A 26,726-nucleotide genomic window follows, 5' to 3' on the forward strand; every position below is an offset into this window, starting at 1 on the left:
AGCATGGGTTTATAAAGTAAGATCCATCTAAATATGAAAGATAATGAAAGATGTATATAAAATATATAACCTGAAAAAATCATTGCCGCCACAATGAGCTTCAAGTCTGCTCTGGAGGGACCACCCTCTTGGAGACTAGAAGGTACTGTAGTTAGTTCAGTATCCCTGTCCATCCAATCCTGGCTTTCTAAAGGGATTTCCTGCAAATGTGTAGTACTCTTGTAATGTGGTCACCTATGCACAACTCAATGAGCTAACACCACCAGAACATTACAAATGGCTTTTTATTACTTCAGACCAAAGCTTTTTAGTATCCTCTATAAGTACCGGTCCTAGTGACAGGGATATAGTGCAGGCACCCAAGGTTTATGTATCTCTGGAGGATCGCTTTTCCGATTGTGAAAAAAAAGGTTACAGCATTCATAACCATAAGTTATCCAGAGTATTGTAATCTGGGGATATGTGGAGGAACCAGTCCATCTGTTGGTTAGTATGTCACACTGCATTGTGTTTTTTTCTCATTTCAAGCTTTCTGTTCTGCTTAGATTTTCAATTTCACAGTATGTTGAGGAAAAGGTCTGGTTAACATTACAGCATTTGAAAGTTATTTTATCAAAAAAGACAAGGGATGCAATATGTCAGAGGAAGATACACAGCTCCATAAACACCCTCAGATACATTTTGTTAAGGATGCAAGGTTACATTAATCTCTCAGTTTGAAATGTTTTCCACACAAGCTTCCACAGTACTGACTGCCTGGAGTGGGAGGTATTTTCCATTGGCAGAAAAGCAGCTTTTTTTTCGTTCTGTTAAGAGGGCAGTGAAGGTGCATTTAATTTTCTCTTTGACATGGTTTTAATGGATGTGGTACTCCAAGGATTACTAATGGTGTCAGAGTCTGTATGTGTTTTTTGTGTGGAATTGGATTCAGAGATGTTTGGCTCATCATACTGTTGCTTCAATCGGTAAAGGTCCATGGTCCCTAGATAACTCTTGTTCAATCGACTACCATATAGTATAGTGAAACAGGAAAGTCAGTTTCTATTAGGATTGCTGCTCTCCTGAGAGGCTATGAAAGGTTGGAGAGCAATAACACTGTGTAACAAATTTTTATTTTTTTTTTGTTCCTGGGTAGTAAGTGTTATTTCCTAATTGCTTATGCCTCAAAAGTATAGAAAATGGCTATTATTCCCCAAAAACTTTGCTTTTGTGACCAGGACAGTGATATTTTGAAATTTACCTATTTTCCAGAACATTCCAGATAGATTCAGTGCTGAGTAAACTTGGAGTAACTTCTAGAACTTTCTAGAACTTTCCAGTAATATAAATAGTAGTATAAATACAGGGGCCTTAAGCCCACCAGTTCAGTTTAGTTCCAGCTGCCTAAGTGGATACATATCTGCATTTTTGGTGGCATTCCTGATGGGTCTCCAAGGCGGTTTTACCAAGTTTCCCTGCTATCTTTGCCTTTGGGACAGCAGGGACACCAAGGCGCACTACCACAGGCGGGACTGGCCACAGCGGACCGAGTTCTCTGTGGGGAGGAACAACGTCAAGTGGGAGCCACTGGTGGACCCCCGGAAGGTGCTGATGCCACCACTGCACATCAAATTGGGCCTTATGAAACAATTTGTCAGAGCTCTAGATAAGGAGTCAGCAGCCTTCAAGTACCTTCAAGACTTCTTCCCTAAGCTGTCTGAGGCAAAGGTCAAAGCCAGTGTCTTCATCGGACCACAGATAAAGAAGATCCTGGAGTGCAATGAATTCCCCAAGAAGCTCACTAGTAAGGAGAAAGTGGCTTGGAACAGCTTTGTCGCAGTGGTTCGGGGCTTCCTGGGCAATCACAAGGCCGAAAACTATGTGGAGCTGGTTGAGACTCTGGTGAAGAACTACGGCACAATGGGCTGTAGGATGTCCCTCAAAGTCCATATCCTTGATGCTCATCTTGATAAATTCAAGGAGAACATGGGAGCGTACTCGGAGGAGCAAGGCGAGCGCTTCCACCAGGATATACTGGACTTTGAACGCCGCTACCAAGGACAGTATAACGAGAACATGATGGGAGACTACATTTGGGGGCTGATTCGTGAAAGTGATTTACAGTATAATCGTAAATCTCGAAAAACTACTCACTTCTAAATCTTTTGTAGTCATTTTTGTATTACTTTAGTATAAATACATGTTAATTTGGATTCATATGTTGTTTTTTTCTGACTTTATGTGAACGAAAAGACACAAATTCGCCCGTTTTCTCATTGGAAATAGGTAAATTTCAAAATATCACTGTCCTGGTCACAAAAGCAAAGTTTGTGGGGAATAATAGCCATTTTCTATACTTTTGAAGCATAAGCAATTAGGAAATAACACTTACTACCCAGGAACAAAAATTGTGTTACATAGTGATCGACACAAATTCAAGCAGTTGTTTCTTCAGTTGTTTCAATTGGGATGACAAATGAACCATGGATGTCATTTGCTGCTTGCTGTGGAGACAATTGGTTTGTGCTGCTCTAATACAGGTGAAACGGAATATGATATGAAACAGGTAAAAAAAGAAATATTAGGCAGATGTTGATGATATAAGTACACAAATAAGTAACTTTGTTTAGCAACACGTTTAAAACTAGCTCCACTCTGTCTCAATGTGTTTTAATGTGTTTGCTATTTAACCTGAGAACCTTATCTAGGAATAGACACTAAAACAGTGCACACTCCAGTAATACCTGGTTTATGTGTTGTAATTCCATACAATAACTGGTTTATGCACTGTACTTCCATACAATTTCTGTATGAATCCATGAAACTATTAATGTGACCCATTTCTTTTGTGATATCATTTCAGTTTTTTTGAACAAATAAACTGTACCCCCAGCCCCCTTCATAGAACTAACAATACAACTAGCACAACTGAATTACATACAAAGAGCTCAGTGTACAGCAGTTCATAATTAATAACCTAGCCCTGCTTGGTGGAGGCACCATTGCGGACAGCCACTGTGGCCTCACAAATCCTGTAACTTTTTACTCTTTTAGTGATGGTAACAAAACCATTCATCTTCTCAGTTGAATAACTTTATTTTTGATAAAGGCTTGTTGTTTTGTGATTGTATAGCACCTTGAATTCAATTAGTCTTATTACCAATATATATACAGTAGATTAGCAAAGCAAAAAGACCCACCGCCAGACTTTATATATAATAGTATACATTTATGCAATAAATAAAACACTCTTTACTTTACTAAAGAATGTCTCTCTACTTCGTTATGCAAGGTAACCAAGTTTATTTATACTCCTGAGATTTCTCTATTGGAATACAGAGGTCATTATTTTTAAAAATTCAGCTGATTAACTTTGCAAACATGTATACAGGGCAGGGAAAGATAACCCCACACAAAACTGCCGGCAGCTCTGGTAGTTTAGAAAAGATAACTTGCTCAAAACAGCAGACAGCAGTATACAATAAAACATTGAAAAAAACGTTCTTTTATTTATTCTGCATATAGACCAGGATTCCAGAGTAAGAGTATGTATTTATTTATTTATTTATTTATTTATTTATTTACTTACATACATTTAAACCAGCAAATCTGTCAGCATAGTTGTTGTCAGCAGAAATACAAAAGGATACAAAAACTGTCAGAGGATACAAAAACTGCTGACACTTTATTGTACTGGTAGAGTAAACCAGATGACATCATCTTGAATACTGTGTGGCAATTTGACAACAGATGTAAATTCAGCCTTAATGAGTGAAGCAATGGTAACTGCTGTCCTGAGAACTGCCCCATCACCTGCTTTTATCGTTCCTTTTGTGTCAAGCATCCAAACACATTTGTACAGTATGTAACATTACTGTAACTGTAACATTACTCTAGAAAATCAGAAAAGATGTCCCTGGTGAAACTACAGTAATCTCAACAACTGTAACCAGTGAGGACAAGAGAAGAGACAGAATTTGATAAGGAACAACAAACACCTTTTTAACTACTGAGGAAACGTTTGTTTACTTGACTTTGAATTGTTTTAAAGTTATGGGTGCAATGATAACTGGTAACAATTGTAGATCAGATAATTTGCTTAAGGGACTGAATTACAGATTATTAATTATGGTGATGTGTAGATCAGATGCAAGTACAGTATCTGTTTTGTGGAGGAGATTCATTTAGTGATCGTGTAGAGAACACAGCAACACGCACTCCCCTGAAAGGTGCATTGCCTTTAAAGAACCGCAATAGGTATTTAAAATGCAGTCGACTTTGGTTCCTCTCAACAGAAGTGAAAGTAATAGTGTTTGTCGTTGTCTGGTGGCTGGACAGTAACGATTAGATTTTGATGTAACAAATGTTGACAGGGTCTTTGTAATCTAATAATAGCCTAGTGTTTGCTGTTGTGAGCCTACTTTCTTTATATAAAAAAAAAAACTGTGTGATCAGAAATCATGATAATTTAAACAATGGCTCTGTATATCTCTAGAAAGGCCCAAGGCTACCAGATAGGGTCTTTCAAGAGTTGTTAACACTGTCTGTCTTGTATTACATACACCAATAGTATGGATTTAGACGATACTGTCATATCTCTCAGTAAGTGTTCATTCTTAATCTATAGATTTAATAGCAGTCTTTATATTTAAATAGCATTTCTTAAAAAAAATATGGTTTCTGACTATTAGTATTAGTATTCAACTTAAAGGTAGGGCGTCCCCATAGGTTTTAAAAACAGCTGGTATTTCCTTTAAAACAATATCAGGATGACAATCATAACCTTCAAGTCCGGGGACCAGAATTCTCAAAGCCAAGCTGACCGAAATCTGGGTGCTTTTTAGATTTGAGGCAATGTCAAGGCGTTGCATATATAAAACACATTCAAACCTCAACTTGTAGTTTTTAAAGCAAGTTGGAATCCCCAAAAAAGAACAGTGAACAGTTTGGAACACTCTGTCCTGGATGCATTGGGACCAGGGATATCCTAGGCCAGACACCGAGGCCAAGGTCAAGGCAGAGGTCAGAGTAAATGTCCTTCAACTGACGTCCACAAACTCTTCAGACTGTCCAAGTGGAACACAGATTTCAAAGGGAAGGAAGTTTGTTTCCTAACAACTGAAACAAACTTGAGGGGAATGTTAACAAAATGAAATATATGCAAGGCCCGTCTTCTGATGAAGTAGAATACACGGAAGGTTAGTACAGAATACAGCGAATAGTTTAGTTTATTTTGTAAGGGCAGTTCATTATTTTCTTTTCCTTGTGGTGCGAAGGCTATCATCTCGAATTTATATCTGATCTTTCCCAACCCGATTTAAAGCCATTGGGATAGACTTCATCTAACGTTGGTTTGTTTTTGTGTTTGAATTCTACTGAATGTGCATAGTAATTATTACTGCTCTTATGTTTTTAGGGTGTCGGCCTGTCTGTACATGGACGCTTCAGAGTTGCTACAGAAAAGACAATGTTTGCCATGCCGGAGACTGGAATAGGTAAACAGAAAAAATGTTCTGCTTTTATTATCTTTTATTAGACTGGATTTGAAACTATGACAGCTGCCAGTGAGCGGGGTCTCATCTAAATGTTTATAATGCATCAGCTGTAAATATGTCAACACTGCCAGGAAATAAAACTTCAACAAAAAGCTATCTGTGCACCTGTGAGAAGATGCACATATTGCAGTATTTGCTGTGGGTAGCTTAGCAGAACAGTGTGTCTATGCACAAAACACACAGAGAATCAGAAGAGCCTGTCAAATAATCTAATGAAGACATTGCAGCTCAATCTGCTTTTGTCGTAGACTTTTATATGAAAAAATCATGGATAGTCTGAAGGTTGGTTCATACTTCACACTCATACTTCACATCATTTCTGGTCGGAGTTGAGGGTCTGCGACCCTGTGCTACAGGTCGGAATTACGTCATCCACACTCTTGTGACGTGTGTCTTTTTTGGAAAGTCATGCAGCCTTTTCTCGTGTGTCTGTGACCTGAAATCACAGCTTTTATAGCTGCCTGCGCCTGACGTATCACATTCATCTACGACAGAAGTATGAACCAACCCTTAGACAATCTGGTTCTGAGGAGAGTGGTCATTATGTTTCTACAGACATCCTGACAGAGCTTTAGAATTGCGGAATTATCAGTGTAATAGCGACTTAGTTTAAAGCAGTCTTTTGTAACCCAGAGCAGCCCTCCCCCACCCCCCCAAACTAAAAACACATTTTACATTTTTGGTTTTCTGTTCATAATAGCATTTATATGCACTGCATATGGCAAGCCAAGTTATCATTTAGCGATATCTCAAATTAATTTATAGATATCTCTAAATATTAAGATATACTGTAAATCATTTAGAGATATTTCTAAATGACTTCCTGTGAAAATGCTCTATGTTTTAAATGGACTTCCTGTCTATTTAGAGATATCTCTAAATGATTTAGAGATATCTCTAAATGAACAGGAAGTTATTTTGAGATCTTCAAATGATTTCGAGAAAGCTTTAAAACCCTCATTTTAAGATATCTCTAAATGACAATTTGGCGTACCATGCTAGCAAAATCTACATGGTTTCCATATTATTTAAAGATATCTGTGAATCAATTTGAGATATCTATTTGATTTGTAGATATCTCTGATTGATTTACAGATATCTCTAATTGATTTACAGATATCTTAAAATTAATTTGAGATATCTTAAAAACTGCACAATTAAAGATATCTGGAATTCAATTTGAGATATCTTGAAATGTTTTACTGATATCTCTAAATATTTCAAGATATCTTAAAATGCAATTTGAGATGTCTCTAAATGATAATTTGGCTTCCCATACACTGCCTGGATAATTAATCAGTCTTCTCGTTAAAAAGAAAAGAAAAAAGCACTTGCTTAAGTGTGTTGACATGCTCAACACACTTAAGCAATTGACATGCTCCAGAAATTGACATGCTCCAGTCTCAGGCTTACTGCAGTTACGTTACATTTAAAGCCTAATCTGATCTTCTGAGCCATCAATAATATTAGCAAACAATGAATACAGAAGATTACTGCTAAGCTCTTCTGTGTCTTGTTTGCACCATGGTAAAGCAGATGCTGAGAACATATTTAATATGGCTGGAAGCATGAGCCGCTCCTCATGAACGCTTTGAAAATTGAGAGGCTTGAGTGTATGGTCCTTGATGACATGTATTATTTGAAGTGCTGTTAGTTGGTTATTATAATGAATATTCCACTTAAATGAGCCTGAATTCTTTCTGTCTGTGTCAGCTCATGGTTATATACATCTATGGATATAATTTTTTTTTTTTTTTTTAAAGTTAATTGACTATCATGGCGCATATATCTAGCTACTGCAGGGGCATTTTCAGTGTGTGCCCCTTTGTAACATTTTTGTCAGTTTGTGCAGTAATTTCCAACAAGTCAACCTGAACAAATGTATGTGCCAATGCAGTTTTTTATGTGGAAACATTTGTTTGAGGTTTGTTGTAGTTACTCATGTTAACATGTATTAAAGCTCAGCCAAAATGCCAAAAAACTATGTGAATCTAATGAAAAACATCATTACCTTACAGGACATCAGAGGTTCGAAGTCTTGCTTCTGTTTGGAAAGAATGTTCTCCATGGCAGCTAATACATCAAACAAAATGATATTTTAATTGTACAGGCATACTCTACATAGCACAGAAAAACGTGTTTGGGTTACTATCTAAGGTTTCTATTATCATTTTATGGGAGATCATTTATCTCATAGTCTAGCTCCACCTGCGTTAAATCTGAGACATATTTATTAATTTTTAAATAACACTAAAAAACATACCAAAAAAAAAAGAAAATATTATAATAACAATTAAAACAGTGTATCCCAAAAAAGTTCTGTTGAGAGATAGAGAGACTGGTTTCTATTTAAACAGCCTACTGTTAATTAGCTTTCATATCTACCCATTGTACTGGAGATTTAGGCCTGCATACATTGAAGCAAGTGGTGTGAGAATAGCTTAATTACCAGGAAAGCTGTTACAATTAGGCTTGATACTGTAATTAAGAAAATGAATGAGGGCTCCTTGTTTAAAGTGTATTAGATCATTACAGAATCTCAATTACCCCTGTGATCTTGCGCTCTTTAGTTTTATATGTCTGTTAAATCAGAGGCTAACAATTGTCAGTACATGTAATTGTAGTTGAACTTTGATTCAGACATTTTTCGGTTTGAAGAAAATGATTAGAAAATGGTTGGTTAATTTATTTAGACACTATTACACTACAATATTAGACACTAATATGGCGGTTTCATAAATATATCTGAACATCATGTAGTAGTCTGAACTAATTTCTAAGCAATAATTATATCTAGTGGTTAGTGTAGCACTCCATACAGTTGGGGATTCATTAGCATTGTATGACGGAAATGACGATTTCTGTTTTAACAGGATTGAAGGGATGGTCTGAAGTGCAGTACTTAATCCCTTGGTCCTTTAGTGAACATGAACGGTGAGGGACAATGGCACTGGCTGCAATCAAGCAGGCATCATAAGAACCTCCCACTGCAGCCCTGCAAGAGAGACCTGACAACACCCTGCCACTCAGACCAATTGTGCCGAATTGTGGGATGGGTTGGGATATAAGCTACTGTCCACTGAAAGTGTTCATTTAAGACCGACAAGGGTGAAAGGCTGCACAGTTACCCCTGATTACAAAATAATTGCTCTGAATGCTAGTACTGAGCTGACAAAAGATTTGTAAACACAGCATAGTGCAAACGGCACTCCCATCTTTGTTGACAGTGTCCTAACTAAGTGGAATCAAAGAATCCTCATAAATAACTGCCTTTAAAGTGGCATTACTAAATAACTGCCTTTTTCTCTGTCGATCATTTCTAACAAATTCCTGTACAAGTCACAAAGAAACACTTCCATTACAGATCTTCCTGTGACAAGATAACCTCTCCATAGCCTCGACAAGTGATTCATGTTTTTATCTTTCTGAAATAATTTACAGACTCACCCCCACCCCTCCCCCAGTCCACAGTCCACACCAGATTAAAGAGTATTGGTCCTTTTTTAATGGTTCCCTGGCAGCTTTTCACCCTAATAAAAAAAGTGGCACAACCTTCATGAAACTTCACAGCAGCAACAGCCCCTGGCGGTTCACCGCCATTCCATTTTCAACATGAAACTCCGCAATCCCTGGTGCTGGTAAATGTTGACTTTCCCGGATTTTAGAGTAGCAGGCAGTTTAGGGTGTTATCATCTAGTGATGCTATTAGAAGTTGCCTTCTCAGAAAGGACAGCTGTGGTTGGTTTTCTGCTCAAAGTCGTTTGTTTCTCCAGGCGATACTAAATTCCTCAGAATGGCAAGTTCCCAGCTGTTTTGCAGACCAAAATACATCATGCCCCCAAGCCAGGTGTCTGCATTTTCTTTTTTGCCATTTTGTTTGACCCAGTCTTGCATAACAACAGAACTTTCAGTGTTTTTTCAACAGTGTGTAATTTGGTCTTCAAGTGTTGAGGCACACGCCATTTAAGTATTACATGATTCAGGGAAATTCTCCAACACTGATTCTCCAACACTAATCACCACACCTGCTACTGTGGGACTGAAGAAACTACAAACCTCTCTGCTGAAGCAGTCACTTAGCAATACTCTGAAAACCTTGCCCAGGCATGAATTTCTATCATTTGCCAGGGTAAGAGATAGCTACATATTAAATACAGTGTGTTGTTGAACATTATGTCTCATTACCATGCTCTTGTAGCTTATACGTATTTACAAATCTGCCATTGCCAGTATAACTGCTAATATCTCGTTAATTATTTCAGTTGGCAACTTCAGATTTTATGGAAACTTCTTCTGGAAAATGACTTGTGACCTGTGACCTAAGATGACTGCTGTATTGGGTTCATGTGACTTTTTGGTTTCTGGATGTTAAAGAAGTGTCTGTCAGCACAGCCTGGATAAAGGATAGATTCTTGATGGGATGGCACTGCTGAGTAGCAAGAGAATGCAGGAGTAGAGGATGCAGTGGTCTGATAGCTGAGAGGCAAGACAAGATTAATGTAAGACAAATTCTGACTGACATGAGTGCAGACTGTGGGGCAAAATTAGTTGTACTGTATATTCTTTCAGCTGCCAAAGCATAATACTGTGGTTTAATTTCATTTTTTATTCATTGCACAGGGTTGTATTTCTATAACAAAAGATTAACTTAGATGATGTAAAATACATGTGGTAAACTGGTCATTTTGACTGGAGTCAGTACCATAAGCTGTCATCTTTTGTGTTTGATATAAAAGGGCACTAGGTATAAATAACACCTTCCAAAACGTGATTTTTGTTCATGAAAAAATAGTCACTGGGATGAATAATAAATCATTTGTAGGGGTTTTCAGTTGGTCTCATCATTAAAATATGGTACTTTATTGAAAACAGATATCTCATTTTCTGTACGGTAATAGGATGTAGGAGGGAGCTAATCTCTGGGCAAGGGCTGCCATGGAGCTTTATTTTTGACAAAACTTCAAACAAAACCATGTAGCTGAAGCTTCCTTAAAATGAAAGCTGGTAGTGATGCATGAAACACAATAGCTTTAGCAATAGCATAAGAGAAAACAGGAAACGGCTTGAAGAGCTATTTGCATGAGACACCAATACAGAACTCGAGATTGTAATTGTATTGGTCAAGAATGGCAGCCTCACAGGTAATGAGCAGATTTAAATCCCTACTGAAAAAAAAGATGCATTTGCCTTGCTCGCTTCAAGATCAAAAGGATTGTATTGTGTTTTTAAAGGAACACACACCAGAAACCATCCTGTATTTTTTTTTCTTCAAAATAATATTAAGAGAGATACATTACATTTTGGAGAACCCCAAAAAATGTTTTCACAAAACAATTGCTCTAGTTCAAATGAAAATCACAATAACTCCATGAATATTTTTGGTACGTGTATTTATTTTTTAGGGTTGTCAAAAATCATTACCCGCTACCTATCGAAATCGCGAATGGTTCAAAGTTAGCCCTGCTCCCCATCTACAAACTGCTACTCTCGCATCACATATCTTTCTCATGTTGTTACCCAAAGCTTTATTTCTCGACAGGCCTGTTTCCTGATGTTGGAGGAGGCTACTTCCTTCCCAGACTCCAAGGAAAGCTTGGCCTCTTCTTAGCACTCACCGGCTTTCGGATCAAAGGAAGGGATGTTCAACAAGCAGGAGTCGCCAGCCACTTTGTGGACTCAGAAAAGGTATCAATTTCTAGCTGAATTGAGGGGATAGTTGGATAAAGGAAAGCCAGACAGCTGGATGCATCTTTGGTAAGCTATGCTCCTTCCTACTAGACCTCTCCCGGCCATACACTGGTTTTTGTATGGAAATTACAACACTAACACAAGGTCAGTTGCCCTGGAATAACTGGGTCAGCTGAGCTGGAGCGAACTGATTGGAGCTGGCATTTGGAGGAAATGGTTATTTGCTTGTGTGACAGAGAGGCTAGATTGAGGATGTTTAAAGAATGTTCTTGTGGTTTTTCGGGTTATGAACAGGCTGGAAAACGGCTCTCAGTTTCAAAATTACTTGCCCATTTTTTTTTTTTTTTTTTTTAAACCTGTAGTCTATACTGTTAGAGCTCTATAAAATCTGACCTAATCTATGTTAGATAATTTGCTTTACTAAAAAGAAACATTTTTCCCTTTTTTCCCCCTATAGCTGCACTATTTCACTACAAGCAGCCGCAAGCCTATTGCATGTGAACTCACACTACCTTTTTAAAGCCTGGAGTTAAAATTAAATTAGAACTGCAAAAAGGATGTACTAATCAACACTAAGAAACAATTATTAAACATCAGTAAATATCTCTGCCAGGTTTCATTTTGTGCTGGCTGCTTCAGCTACAGTGTTTTGCTGTGATTTAATTCCTACGCACATGCGATATAGCAGTTAAACTAGATTTGTAATTCTGTAATGAAACATTAATGGAAATGAAGCCAGGCATACACAACACATTTCTTTCACAATAATCCAACAAACAAGGTTGCCCTCTTAGGGATTTAATTTCTATCCATAATAAAAAGAAAAAAGTCTTAACCATTCCAGGCCTCTGTCCAGGAAATATATTATTTGGACACCAAAATGCACAATTCAGTTTCTTTTTAAAAAACAAAGCAAACAGCAAAACAGGATGCCAATATATAAAACAAAAAAGCACACATTGTATATAACATGCAGGAATTCTCCTTAAAATCTTTAAAACTGTGCATGTTATACTCCTAAGATTACAGTACTCCCTAAATCCAGCTGTAGCCTGATACTTTACCAAATTCTACTTCGAGTAAGTAGCGGGGTTCCGTAAAAATATAGCGTTATATGTCCCCATGTGTTGCTACGCTTTTTAAATAACGTACCTGTAATTTCTCTTTTCATTGTTAGCATTCTGATAACATTTTACACTTATAACTTTAAATTCTGTTTCAAAGCTCTTTTCTAAATGTCTGCTCTAATGCACTGGGGTTTGAGATCTGTCCTATAAATCACTGCAAGAAGAGCGATTTAAAAAAAAAAAAAAAAAGTGCTCTGGCTTTTCTGTTCCGTACCACATCATGGCTCATTCTTGCTGTGTTACCTGTTTGACAATGTGAGCAATAATCCTTACACTATCAGTGCACTAGAGCGGCCATTTTGAAAAGAGCTTTGCAACAGACTTTAAAGTTATTAGTGTAACAAATTGTCAGGATATTAACAATGAAAGGAAAAAAAAACAGTTATTTAAACAGTTATAGCAACACATGGGGATGTGTAACACTATATTTTTCGGAACCCCGTTACTTACTCTTTAACATGTCAATTTAATGCCAAATGTGTATTTTTGTTTTTAAATGAATCCCTGATCTAAAACTTTAAAAGAAAATAAACATTTCTTGACAGCTCTAATAACACAGAGAGCTTGACTGTGATGCTATGTTGCTGGACACATCCCTTTAAGGCTGACGTGAATGACACTAGTGTGAACCCTTGCAGTGTAAACTGTTTGACAGTGTTTACATTGCGGAGGTTGACATTAAAGTGAATGTCTTTTAACTATTTTATAACCGGAGGAAATCTTATTAGCTGCACTGAAGGAACACCCTGCATTTCTCATATTGGTGCTTTCTTTTCTCCTCACAGCTGCCTTCCCTAGAGAAAGATTTGGTGCAACTGAAGACTCCATCCAACACAGATGTGGCAGGTGTATTAAATTCGTATCAAGCACAGGTAAAAAAGATGTGTTACAAATCTTTCTTTCAGGTCAGGATGAATATGTCTGAAAGTCAAACTTGTAATTTATTCATAAAAGCAGACTTTAAAAAAAAAAACCAAAAAAAAACAAAAAACCATGATTTAAATAACTCATGAGTTAAGCTTTGCGGAAAGGGCCAAATACATATATATAAAAAAGGAATGACTATATTTACTAGGTAGTTAATTAAAGAGTAAGTCTCGCCAGGCCTTTTTAAGATTCTTTCTAAATGTACAACATATCAGTTTGTCTGAAATGCATGCTTGCCTTTACTCGTTATAGCTATCCACAAGTTCTGAATGCTGTGCATGTTGTACGCGAAAACCATGGAAGCTCCATAGAATGATTTAGATTTTGTTCCTAAAACCTTTTTGGATGCTTGAATTGTGACCAAACCCACTTGTTTAATCTAATCTAGTTCCCTTCTCATTAATTCAGCCTGTCAAGCCCTGAATCATATCCACAGACCAGATATAGAGAAGCAGTGTGGAGTAGTGGTTAGGGCTTTGGACTCTTGACCGGAGGGTTGTGGGTTCAATCCCAGGTGGAGGACACTCCTGCTATACCCTTGAGCAAGGTACTTTACCTAGATTGCTCCAGTAAAAACCCAACTGTATAAACGGGTAATTGTATGTAAAAATAATGTGATTTCTTGTAATAATTGTAAGTCACCCTGGATAAGGGCGTCTGCTAAGAAATAAATAATAATAATAATAATAATAATAATAATAATAATAATAATAATAATATGGGTCTTTGTGAGGCTCCCATACTGCCTTGCCATGTGCTTCCACCCTCTGCAGGGAGGGACTTGGTTTCCAAGGTGTAAAAAGCTAGATACAGTGAGACGTGAACCTTAAGAACTGTTTCATCATTGACTTCCAAAGAAATATCAAAATGATTTCTGACTTTGACTCAGAAACAACATTTATCAGTGTAAACAAAAATATAATAGTGCTACAGTGCATGTAATAACCCGGTTCTGTATATTTCTGGTTTGATGATGTTTATGTGGGTAAAGTAATGCATTTTAAATGAGCCTTGTGCTTTGAATATCTTTCTGATAAGAAGCACAGCTGTGTTCATTGGTTTATGTATGACTGCTCGGTGCTGCATAAACAATGTTGTCTTTACTTAGGAGGACTGAGCCAATTCCTGACCGAAAATGTATTTTTAAAAGTCTATTAAAAATTCTGGCAATGGCACAACATCTATGGTTGTGAACTGAAGTTTACTAACATGGAGCCACTTTGTTATTTTTGGGGATTTGTTATTTTTGCAACATCTGGACTATTTGCATTTTGTGAAGACAATTATGCACATGTATGCTAGTCTGGAAGAAAGTATTACCTCTTGGGGAGGTTTTCATGCAACATGAGGATGGGAAACGTTGATAAAGCAACTTGCTCTGCATCCTGTCTCATTTTTCTAGACCTACCTTTTGTTGCTAAAATGATCAAATGCCAACAATAAGGCCCATGCTGAATCTGTTTGGAAGAGGGCATTGTAAACAGTTTCTCTTCCATAAACACAAGCTAAATCTAGTTATATACATTGTGAAAAAAAGCTTGTGTGTGTGTTTGTTTCGCTTCATGTCTTCTCTTCTCTTAACAGAGCAAGCTTGATGATGGAAAGCCATTCATCCTAGCAGAGCACATGGATCAGATCAATAGGTATAGTCCTACTTTAAACATGTTACTCCCTGGAGTCAAAGCATCCATCTGCACCACTCAAATTAATGACCCCTCTGAAATGCTAACTGTTTCTAGTGGCAGCATCACCAGAATGATGATTCTGGGGAATGTACAGCACTGGTTCTTCCCCAGTTTATGAATTTTACCTGTGTGCATTAACAAGCACATACATTACCATAGCAAAAGCTTAACAAAATGTTTTGTGATATAGAACAGAAGCAGGTGGAGCCAGCCGAGTTGAAAGGTCAAAACAATATCACATGATTTCCTAAGAACCAGGAATCATAATATTAGAACAGAAACATTATGTATAGGTAACAAGCTGAGGAATGGATCAAACTGCTATGCAAATGGGAGTCTTATTTCCACCCTGCTGCTTACCCATTAGAAACAAATGCTGGTGGTGTTTTTCCAAATTATTTCTCAGACCTGAATCATTTACAAACGCACATGTTGCTGGATTAGTATTGATTAGGAAGACATCTAATGTAAACCGGGCACAACAGTCCCAACCAGCGCCACCATCTAATTGAGAAAAGTGGTGCACAGCTGTAGAATAATCCTTGCTTGTTCAGACAGATGGAATTTGCCAGCAGCTTCTTTGAATTATTACATTACAGCATCTAGTGGTTACATGTATTAATCTTTGTCCTTTTGCTCAAAACAAATGTCTTACAAAACCTTTTAGCTACCATGCTACTGGGATAATTTGTCTTTACCCACAAAGGGTCCTGTCTTGCATTAATATCAAGTCTTACACAAATGCAGTTAATATTCTGTGCTAGAGAGCCAGACTTTTTTCCAAAGCTCTTGCAGTATTTGCTACTAATATTGATTCTGTATTCTGATCACACACACCAATTTAGGAAACCTTAAGAGTTCAATTTGGAGCCTGTCCATTCTTTAAATACTACAGACCTGTGTATAGGACAACAATTCTACTAAAAATGATGAACCTGTCTCGTACAGTAGTATAGCAGACCGAATATATCTATCTATGCCCATTTATATTTTCAGTATAAAAAAAAACAACTTTGAAGCTGTTTCATTTTGTTTAGTCATTCTAGGGTAATCTTTGCTGAAAGAATAGGAATGTACAGAAATATTCTCTCCCAAATGGCCCTGAGAGATGACAAAGCAATACTCTCCAGGTCAGGGTATCAACTATTTTTGTACACTAAAGACAGTTAGATCTGAGGTCCTGGCCATCACTCTTATTTTCTGGGTCTCATATGAATGGGAGATCCCAACTCCAAGAATGAGAACTGCTGGACGATGTGATCTGATTGCAGCCAGTCTACATTGTAGTCTGAGCCACTCCACACACAGGGGCTTGGCGAGGTTGAGCTTGTTGTCAGAAGTGGTGTTGGTGGCAGGTATACGGCCCTCTGGGTCAAATCACAAAAAATGTCCCAGCATGGTGTTAGGCATTGTGCTGTAGGAGGGCTTATGGATGAAATAATAAATGCCATCAGATAAATCAATGAGGCCTGAATGTCTAAAGATAAGGCACTTGTCCATTTATCTATCTTTCTTTTTTTTAAATTGCAGACTGTTTGAAGCTAGCAGTGTCGAGGATATTATGCAGAAATTGAACGAGGACGGCTCATCATTTGCACTGAAGCAGTTAGAGGTAGGACCATTTATATCATAAGGATCATTTTAGCCTCTAGCGTTAAGGATTGTTGTAGACGTTGAAGAACTCTCTAATTATTGTGCAACAGTGAACATGCCTAAAAATAGCTAGACAATACATATTGGGGGAACAAATTATGAATGTTAAATTAAGGCAATAATAAAGGTAATTAGTCCAACACAAGTACTTGGCAAAACCAGAGCATTTTATCAGACAGTTTTCTTTGATAATCGATATACAGTATTGGCTATAATCAACAGACAAACCCACATAATGTCTCCCATGAAGCGTCTGTAGGTAGAGAACAATCTGCAGCTCCCTTTGATAAATTTGCAGTCCACTAATGTCAAGTGAAAGTCTTTGTGTCTTAAGGCCAAAAAATAGCCTTTTTTAAAAAAACGATTCTATTGCAAAAAATGTGACTGCAATCCAAGCGACATTTTTTGTTACCTATTTTTAACACTGTCAGACTGACACTGCACATAAATACAACTGGGAATTTGCAGAGTCTTGGTGTGTCTGAGATTTAAATATTCAGACAGATAAACCAGGTAGTTTGCAAAGACTGACTGAGATGGTGAATGTTTTTTCAAGAGCAGTGCTGATTCCTAAACATTCCCAAAGTTGGATATAAAACAACACTCTGATTGTTTGTTGTTTTTAGGTAGTTCATGTTGAATTCCTTGTTGTTAAGGAACAACACATTTGTTAGCTTCGCCTGGAAAAGTTCACAGCAGATTCTTATTCCAGCAAAATTTAAAATATGCAGATGCTCCAAGGGTCAGATATGCTAAAAAGCTGATCATAAAATGCTAATTTCTTCCATAAATCCTAACATCTGTAGTATTACTTCTTCACCTCTGACAATAGGGCTCAACATACAGTATGTGGCTGCTTTTTCAATTAACTTTATTCTCTCATTTAATTGTTTTGAAGAAAAAAAGCAGGTAGACTGATTGGTTCAGGTGAACTGGGCTTGTCTTGGTCCTGAATGTTCTTCTGTTTTCACAGACTCTTAAAAAGATGTCTCCTACATCTCTGAAGATTACTTTCAGGCAACTGCAAAATGGAGCCTCCATGAGCCTGCAAGAGGTCCTAGTTATGGAGTATAGGCTTAGCCAAGCATGCATGGTAGGTTTTGGAAAACCTGCAGACCGTAACTCTGCCCAAAACTACAGACCAGTAAAACTGATCTGATAAACTATTTAAAACTATGTAATTAGTTATTCTGTAAAGTTACAGAATGGGCTGAGAGACAGAAGGATTGATCTGCCTGTGTAAAAGTTTTCTGCTGTCTAGCATTGTGAAAGTATAGCAAATTTACCATGGTTAACTTGAATAATGCTGTTGACAGGGCAACACTGATTAAACATGGTAGATCTCCAAGTTGTTCAAATCATTGTTCAATTTTGTTCAACTAGCACATATTCAACAGTTTTGAGATTGCTGCTTTGGAAACGAAAGGCATTTGTGCGTCTACTGTCAGCCCTCTGTCAAAGTCCTTCAGATCTGCCGTGCGGAATATAGTGGACTTCAGATAACCTGTTTGCGTGGGACAGACCATTGACACAAAAGGAACATGCAACACATATTTTATTTTTTTTTAATCCAACCCTGTATAATACATATATGTACATATTAGTGATGGGACAAATCTCTCAAGCTGCCAAATAGTGAGTTATACTTAGTCACTGGTACTTAAACTACTGTAAAGCATCCTTTATTTTATTAGGTAATTCAGTGGAGTAAAGTAAGCCTTCACAACCTGTTCTTACTTGGAGGATATTCTTTTACTTTAATACAGTGCTGTATATAGTGGCGTTGATTACATTTAGTGAATGAACGAATATTCCAATACTTGACTGAATTCTGAACAGATATGTAAACATGACACTACCATGTTGGTCCCAGCACTAGCACATACACAGTAGACATGTTTATGTACAGCAGAATAAGTACCATTACCTCTGATCTCCATATTTTCTTTGTCTTGTCTTACAGAGGGGTCATGATTTCTATGAAGGAGTGAGGGCAGGTAAGACATATTATTAGTCTTTATATTTAGCTTCTAGTTTCCCCTAAAAATGTAAGTACAGTCCAACTGGTCTAATATTTGAAATAAAGTGAAAAGTTTGATACCGACAGATACGTTTCAAATGTAATACATTAAATGCAGAGGCTCATAGTACTTGTAGATCATTTGGATGTATTACATTCCATCCTCCCTGTAATATTAAAAATAGGTACATACTGTGTATATAGATAGATAGATAGATAGATAGAGAATAGCAGACACACAGGTCTAATGTTATTACAGAAGGTATCAGAGGTTCTTGGGAAATCCATGATTGGGGTGCAGCAATGGCAAGACAGCTCTTGCCTCTCATTATTTTAACCCTGATCTTCTTCACTTTGTGACATGCTGGGCTGAGCTGGGGGGCTGACTCGGCACACTAAAGCATGCATTAGCTTATCTGCACTTGTCATTTAATATGTTATGTTTTTGGCATAACAGAAAAAAATGTTGTATCAAAGTGAATGGCAGTTTTTAAGTTTGTGTTCCCATCAATTAGGTAAAACTGTACAAGTGTAATTTCAGTAATTACTATTTCTTATTGATTAAAATTACAATGTTTATATATGTAAACCCTAGCTGTCTGCAACAATAAGTATAGCACAGCGCCAACACCTATAAATCTCTAACACAGAGTGATTACAAAGTCAGTTAGCCACTTTGTAATGTTGTTAAGATTGCTAAAACTGTCTTCTTCCAGTGCTCATTGACCGAGACCAGAGCCCGAAGTGGAAGCCGGGAGTAGTGGAGGAGGTGACTGAGGATTTGGTGGATGGCTGTTTCAAGTCCCTTGGAAGCAATGACCTGAAGCTGTGATTCTTTCATCCAGATGGGAGTACACACTGGGAGCTCTGCATTAAGCATCCACAGTTCCCTTGATTACCCTTCTCCCATGAACAGAAGCATTAACAGATGTATACCATCACCAAGCATTTAAGAGCCATTTGAAATTGTCATTGCGGATGTAGGGCTATATTTTCAAAGCGCTTTCTCCGGCCTTTAGAACGCATATTTTTTTAAAGAGTTAGAACACGTAGAATCAGACCACTTAAGTTCTATATTTCTTAGCATATTTCAAGTCTTTAATGTCTTTTGTTTTTCATTTTGTAACAGTAACATGTTTCTTTTTCTCCTTTAAAAAAAAAAAAAAAAGAGTCAATTAAATAATGGAGGAAACACTTTGAAAATATGTCCAGTACAGTGGAAGACCGCAGCTATGCATCAGTGTAGTTCCCGGTGACGCCAATTGAAGCAGTTGAGGAACAAATAAATTACTTTACAGCTTTATTATGTTTGTTAGCAGGGTCTGTGTACGTTCCCTAAATGTACAGTATGAACAAATACAGCTGTTGGGTGTAATAAACCACATTCATTTCAAGGAGCTTTTTTCAGTTGTTTTATTGAGCATTCCCCCATGTCTTTCATGCACGCTGGTGCAAAATTTATTTTGAATCCTTTTTGGGAACTACAGTAACTTTAAACCTAGTAATTAGTAACTAACATACACCCTCGGGGAATATGCTGGGCAACCAGTGCTGCCAATCCAGACACTAGCAAAAACTACCAAAATTAATCATAAAGTGAATAAAATCAGTTTTGATTCCATTATTATGGTAAACTTTAAGCACAGTCTGATTCCTAATGACGTTCCCGGTTGGTAATGTCTAATTCCTAAAAGCTGTCATTCTCACAGAAGCAAAGAACAATAATGACACAGTTCACTCTTACTCGAGTACTGCCATTGAGTCCCCTTGACCCACATTGTGTCAATAGCTGCAAAGATAACTTATTGAATTGTCAGTTAGACTTCAGTTTGGTCATACAGTAACTAATGTTAAAAAAAAAAAAAAAAGTTTTATATCTACAGTGTTTTCTTTTGTAGCTTTATTATGATTCTGTAGTCGACTGCATATAGTTACTACCTTGGGAAGTAGGTTTGAAAATGCTCAGAATTTGATTCATATATTTATTTATTTATTTATTTAATTTATCCCCAAAGAGGTCACCTTTAGTCCTGTTGACAAGTATACCATAGATACAGGGTGTAACAGTTCACTTAATTCCCTCTTAAATAAAGACATTTAATTGATCAAAAATGGACATGACTGCTTTTTGTTAAGATGCTCTATTTCTTTAAGAAAGATTACTTTACATCGTGGTGACTTTACAGATGTATTGACCTATAGTTATAATGATTTCGTAACCTTTTGGATACGCTTTGCAGAAAAAGGTAATTTAAATGTCACCTGGCTTGATTCAAATGTCACAGTTTCCTCAGCAATCATTTCATAGTCTGCCCAGCTCAGTAGTGTAAACCACCCAAGTGTTTTTTTTGTTTTTGTTTTACGCTGCTTGACCAGCCCCTAGAAAAAATAAATAAATAAACACTATTTTCCCCCTCAATGTAAAATAATGCCTCTCCACTGGCCAGCCATTTAGATTTAAAAATGGGATCCTTCATAGCGTTTAACGAGGCATTCATGTTAATCATTTATGTTCCATTAATATAATAAAAAGGTTGTGGTCTGCTGGTACATTTTTATTCCTGAAACGTAACCTGTTTTTACAATCTATTAAACTTTTCTGCTAAAAGTGAAAATGTGGCAGACAGCGCTCTCAGGGTAGGAGAGTTTAGTATTGTTTAAAGAAGTGTAGGCGTTGCACATTGTTCTGTTTATTAATCTTAACCTTGAGGCAGGTGGTGCTGCCCACAGAAAACAAGTGATCTGAACTTCCAAGAACAACTGCAATTACTGTAAATCCAAGTACATGTTGTGTACTCTTGCTTATCGGATAGTTTTATGGTATTATTGAGTTCACAGTTTGACTCCTGGGTGTGTGCAGTGTAGTCAAATGAATACCTGACTTGCTGTATAAATATGTGACCCAATAGTTAATGTCCTGACAACTTCCACTGATATGTTTGGACTTTGATTTGTAGCATAAACGTAACTGTAACTGAGTTTTTTTTGTTGTTTTTTTTAAATCAGTAGACCAGTCCTAATTAGACGAGGAAGTACACACTGAAATTACAACTAAACTGTCAATTCAGTACAGTCAGTATAGATCTTATGGGTTTATAGGTTTGGTTATCGTATTGATTATATGTCTGCTTGGAAAGGGTGATAATATATTGAGGATTACAGTAATTTAATTCAGGGCAGCACAAATGTGTTTCATCACTATACAGCAGCAGAGATGCTGACATTAATTGCTGATGTGCTTTAAATAAATAAAAGGTTGGTTGCCTTATATGTCTCTTTGTAATTGGAATTCCATTTAAAGTCTGTTTATCTTTTATGTTTCCTGTGTGTAATTTCCTTCTCCTTTATTTTGGAGCTTGTAAAGGGCAGTTGAATATTTTATTTGATGCACGATGATACACAATCCGAAGGATATACAAAACTCACAGTAGTTTTAAGCCATGTATTTGTTTAATAAGATTCGCTGTGTCCAATAAAGTCCAATTGTAGTTGACTCTATACTTAAGTACATTGCTTCCCTGAATATTAAATTAAGTGCATATAGTACTTTACATGTTCACCAAGCCTTTCGGAGTGAACCTTGTATCTATGAACCATCTTAAGTGGAACTCAGCAACACTGTTTAAAGTGATTAGCAACACTTCACTGATCCTTTAACAAAACAGGCAGTGATGTTGTCTATGCATTACTGCTTAGCTGCAGTGCTGCATCATACAGAATCTCAACCATTCCTCTTAGGCTGGATAGATACGTGTTCTCACTGGAGCTATGTGCAGTAAGACATAAATAATGAATTAAGATGGATTGCGTTTGTCAGAAGAAAACTCTCAAAGTGCTGGGTTTCCTCCTCAGCAGAGATTACATGAAGTATTATATTCTCTCTTGGTGAAACAAATGCCCCGGTCATTTTGCATTCCTTGAAAAAGATTATATTTTGATTATAAGTTGTTAATTAAAATCTTTTACATATATATTTGAAGAAGGGATGACTATCTAAGGATATTGTGCCAAGATCAAGTGTCTGAGAAGAGAAAACAAATTACCAATGCTCCACCCCTAGCCATGGATCTGTTAGTATACTCTCAATATATTATTGGATACCCTAATGCAGGATTACTTGTTCATTTAATATCCATTTGGAGTGGCTTAGTGTCCATATAGGTCTAAATTGATCACTCTGGAATAGTCTGGCCATCTGTCCAAAGAGCAGTTACACATAACATTCTTGGTGAACAGGAATGGCTCATCACTTCCATTGTTCATGTGTTTGGTCATATCCCTGTCTCCATTTAGGTGTAGGAATCCCTACAGAGTGAAATTACTAAGGCAGAGGAAATCTGAGCCAGGTTAGAATTTAATACATACACAGTACATTTCTATTTTGGAATTTCACCAGACTAGAAAGACTGACATTGCCATTTATCTTCAACACCAGGATGATGACCGCAATACAGCTGTAGAAATTGCATAATAATTATCGACAGGGATGGGTAGTATTCATATATGGCAACTGGAATGGCTTCCTAACTCTGTAACTAATGTATACAGTAAGTGGATTAAATGAGTGGATTAAGTACAAGATAAACAATGATAAGTGTTGAATCTGTAAAAAGAATTCACTGTTTCATGTGTCATTGGGCATGAGAAACTGACGATTATTTTCTTACTGATTCAACATGAGTTGTTTATGCCACTTTAAAACAAGCAATGCAAGACCAAATTACTTGATCTAAGGTTGAAAGAAGAATGCATATTTACCCGGTCTTAAACAAACTAATAAATAAATAAAACACAGACAATGTATTGAGGTTAGGAGAGTATTCGTATAAGCAAATCATTATTTACAGTTTTGTAGGCAGACGATTCATCATGAAACAGGACTTTCACACATCACAGCATTCAATTAGACGCAAGTAGCACTCGGTCCAAGAAAATTAAATCAATGAAATAAAATAATCTAAAATGTTATCTGAAAGCAGAAGTTATACCACTATGATATTTTTTAATTATTTTTTACTATATATATATATATATATATATATATATATATATATATATATATATATATATATAATTTTATATATAATTTATGTCAAATACTGCATAGCTATTATCAGCCAGTAGGTCAGGGATGGTTGCTTTAAATGTCCACATTTTTGGAACATTTCAACTGTAACTTAACAAAAGAATATTCTAAAAAAAATGTTTTAGCTATGGGAACTGTGGTTAATTTAAAATTCACATCGATTTTATCTCTACAAAAGCAAAAGTGCCCCTCTTCATCATTTAGTAGCGCAAGGAGACACACAGAGGCCACATGAGACATCTTTAAGCAGTTATGTATCAGCAATCATAAAACCATTGTAATCTCAACTGGTTCCAAGGATGTCAAAATGCAAGGTCGTCACTACTGTGTTAAATGGTACTGAACAACAAGAGCCCTAGAAGTGTCCAAGCATTTTTCCTCACATTGAGAATTAGGGAATAGTCATTTTCAAAACATTCTTTATTGTGTGCTGTATAGTTTTTCAATCTTCAGAGACACTACTGTAATGAAAAAAGGGTTTCCTATAGAAATGACAACAGCAGTTGGAGGACTGCCAGAAATCTCCATCATAGGATGCCACTGGGTGGTGTCACATATCACTGACCAGGTACAAGAGAACAGAAAGGAAAGACTGCGAGAATAAGGGAGCGGAATTAGGAAGGGCTCATTTGGGCTGTACATATATCTCTGTCTTTACTCTAGGGGTAGAATTTAATGTTTGAAACAAACTGCCTATGTTTTGATCGTTTTTTTTGTTTTAATCCAGGATTTGCTGGTTGGATAAGAGAGTAAATGTTCATACTCCAGTGTTTAAATGTGGTTCATTATCTGCATGCTATGGGGTTTAGTTAGCCTTGTGCTATTGTACCATATTTGAACACCATGGTGTGTGTTCTTGGCAATCGGGAGCCAGACTGCCACTTTAAAAAGAGATACACTTGCAATGGGGATGTGGTGATTTTAAACTATTAATTGTAGTGTTAAATGCATTTAATTTGTAAGGCAACAAATTGATTACTTTAAAAAATGTTATTATTATAACCGTTTGTCATGAAACAATAGATTCTGGTGGTAATTCTGATATTTACAACAAAAAAAAAAGTTAAGTAATAATTGTTCATATTTCAATACAATCTTAATATTTAAAATGAAATCAATATATATTTGTTTAAAATATAAATTTTCACAAAATAGACATCAATAAATGTAATTATTTATAATGTGTTAATTCAGGACAGTTATACTAAAAATGTAGTTTTTGTGTATATTATTTTGTGTCACACCTGTCCAGGCTATTGTATTGCTGATCTTTTTTGCTTTAAACCTGTGACTGACTGATATTTTATGTGTATTTTAGTATGTGTCATGTAGTCTGCGCATATATTAATTTCTTATGAGTGCTCAGTGGCAGCACACCTTCATGATGTTAGTATGCTCCATATATCTTTTGATAATGTGGGCATACTTTAGAAAATTTGCACTGGACATTTCCCAGTCTTCAGAAAATAGCAATACAATAATAAACAGATTGCACAGGGAAGTAGAAATTGAGTCTATAACTATATATTTTAAGGAGATTTCCTATGTAATCAATATGCTGTGTTGTGGGGCTGAAGTCTGTCCAGACCAGCTATTTGATTGCAATGATGAAAGTTGAGGTTTCAAGCAACACACATCCTGATGGGTCACATCCAAGTAGAGAACATGTCATGAAAGCCATTCTATTACCTCTGAAAAGCAATTTATGTTGTCACATCATCTTGTTGGTCATGGGATATGCGGCCTGATCTCTCCACCAGGATTAGTTAGTGTAGAGATGAGCAGTTCACATTGTGAAAAGTCATGTGAGTCTGCTGCTCATCATATTAATGATTTACTTTTTTCAGTATATACAGTATGTGCTATGTTTTGCAAAACGTGGCAGTGCAATATGAAAATGCTGCCCAATTTGTAGGATCAAAACTTTACCTCAATGTTACCAATTTAATATATATATATATATATATATATATATATATATATATATATATATATATATATATATAAATTAAAAATACTAATTTTTAAAATAAAAAACTGGTTTAAATATCCCCAAACATTTTGTATGTTTGTGTTAATTTATGTACACAAAAGTGTGTCGAGTGGTCTATGGCCACTACCTGACCCATTATTCTGGAATGCTGTACGGTAGCTGCATCGAGGTTTAGGGAGCTTTGTAGTTATTTCCTGAATGAACCTAAAAGCATAACCTTTGGGGACACAGCCAATCAGTAGGTTAATTACTCCACTGATGGTGGTGTTGTGTTCTTTCAGCTTTTTAGCACTTTTGCGGGCTGATTTGAGCTGGGAAACAAAAATGCAAAGGCACAAATCTAGAATAAGAATAGCACAGGGGCTCTCTTTTTACTGCCACATCAATAAGCTTTAACCCCCGGCCTGGAAGAACCATCTTCATCTCCTCTGCCGTGCATTCTCACCAGTGTCCTTATCAGCCCCCCCACCCTTTTCTAATCTCCCATTTTTTTTTAGCAGTCCCACCAAGGGACCCTGTACTGTGGATTAGATGATGGTTGATGTCACTGACCAGAAACAAACAAAACAAATTGTAATGTGGAATTATCATATACATTTCCTTTAAAAAATCTATGTTATGAATATGAAGCTAGCCTCATGTGTAAGGAAGCTTCCCCTTGCATGCTGTTATTCAGCTAGCTTTAACAAGAGTTAGTGTTCAGCATATTGATTTCCATTCTCTGATCCCCTGGGGCTATTGATGAGCACAAGCTAAAATGCTGGCCTCCTGAATAGTTTCAGCAGCATCCAAATGATTCAGGGCAAGTCACTTTCTATATATGGGATGTTGCTGTACCTGCTGTCTACTACTGCCCACTGCTGCACTGCCTGCCTCACGATCTCTTCAGAAAGGCGCTGGGCGTAGTCCAGAAGCACTGGATTGACCGATGCGGATCCATTGTCCCTGTGGTGTAGTTCCGAGTTCAGAAAAGCTGTTTTGTCTTCTGAAGATGTATTTCCCTTGCTGTCTGT

The 26,726-nt window shown here is 36.8% G+C and overlaps 1 protein-coding gene across 1 annotated transcript in view; it reads left to right on the plus strand.

The window, feature by feature from the left end:
* hibch (3-hydroxyisobutyryl-CoA hydrolase) overlaps nucleotides 1-20,028 on the plus strand; it is a 36,084-nt gene extending 16,056 nt beyond the window's left edge. Inside the window, exons 7-14 of the mRNA XM_034021899.3 lie at nucleotides 5,396-5,474; nucleotides 11,074-11,219; nucleotides 13,135-13,221; nucleotides 14,861-14,919; nucleotides 16,492-16,573; nucleotides 17,588-17,707; nucleotides 18,578-18,611; nucleotides 19,351-20,028. Of these exons, the coding sequence (XP_033877790.3) occupies nucleotides 5,396-5,474; nucleotides 11,074-11,219; nucleotides 13,135-13,221; nucleotides 14,861-14,919; nucleotides 16,492-16,573; nucleotides 17,588-17,707; nucleotides 18,578-18,611; nucleotides 19,351-19,466 (723 nt within the window). The 3' untranslated portion in view covers nucleotides 19,467-20,028. The remainder of the gene's footprint in view (nucleotides 1-5,395; nucleotides 5,475-11,073; nucleotides 11,220-13,134; nucleotides 13,222-14,860; nucleotides 14,920-16,491; nucleotides 16,574-17,587; nucleotides 17,708-18,577; nucleotides 18,612-19,350) is intronic.
* The last annotated feature ends 6,698 nt before the right edge of the window (nucleotides 20,029-26,726 follow it).

Source organism: Acipenser ruthenus, chromosome 10 (assembly GCF_902713425.1).
Source record: "Acipenser ruthenus chromosome 10, fAciRut3.2 maternal haplotype, whole genome shotgun sequence".
Lineage (NCBI taxonomy): Eukaryota > Metazoa > Chordata > Actinopteri > Acipenseriformes > Acipenseridae > Acipenser > Acipenser ruthenus.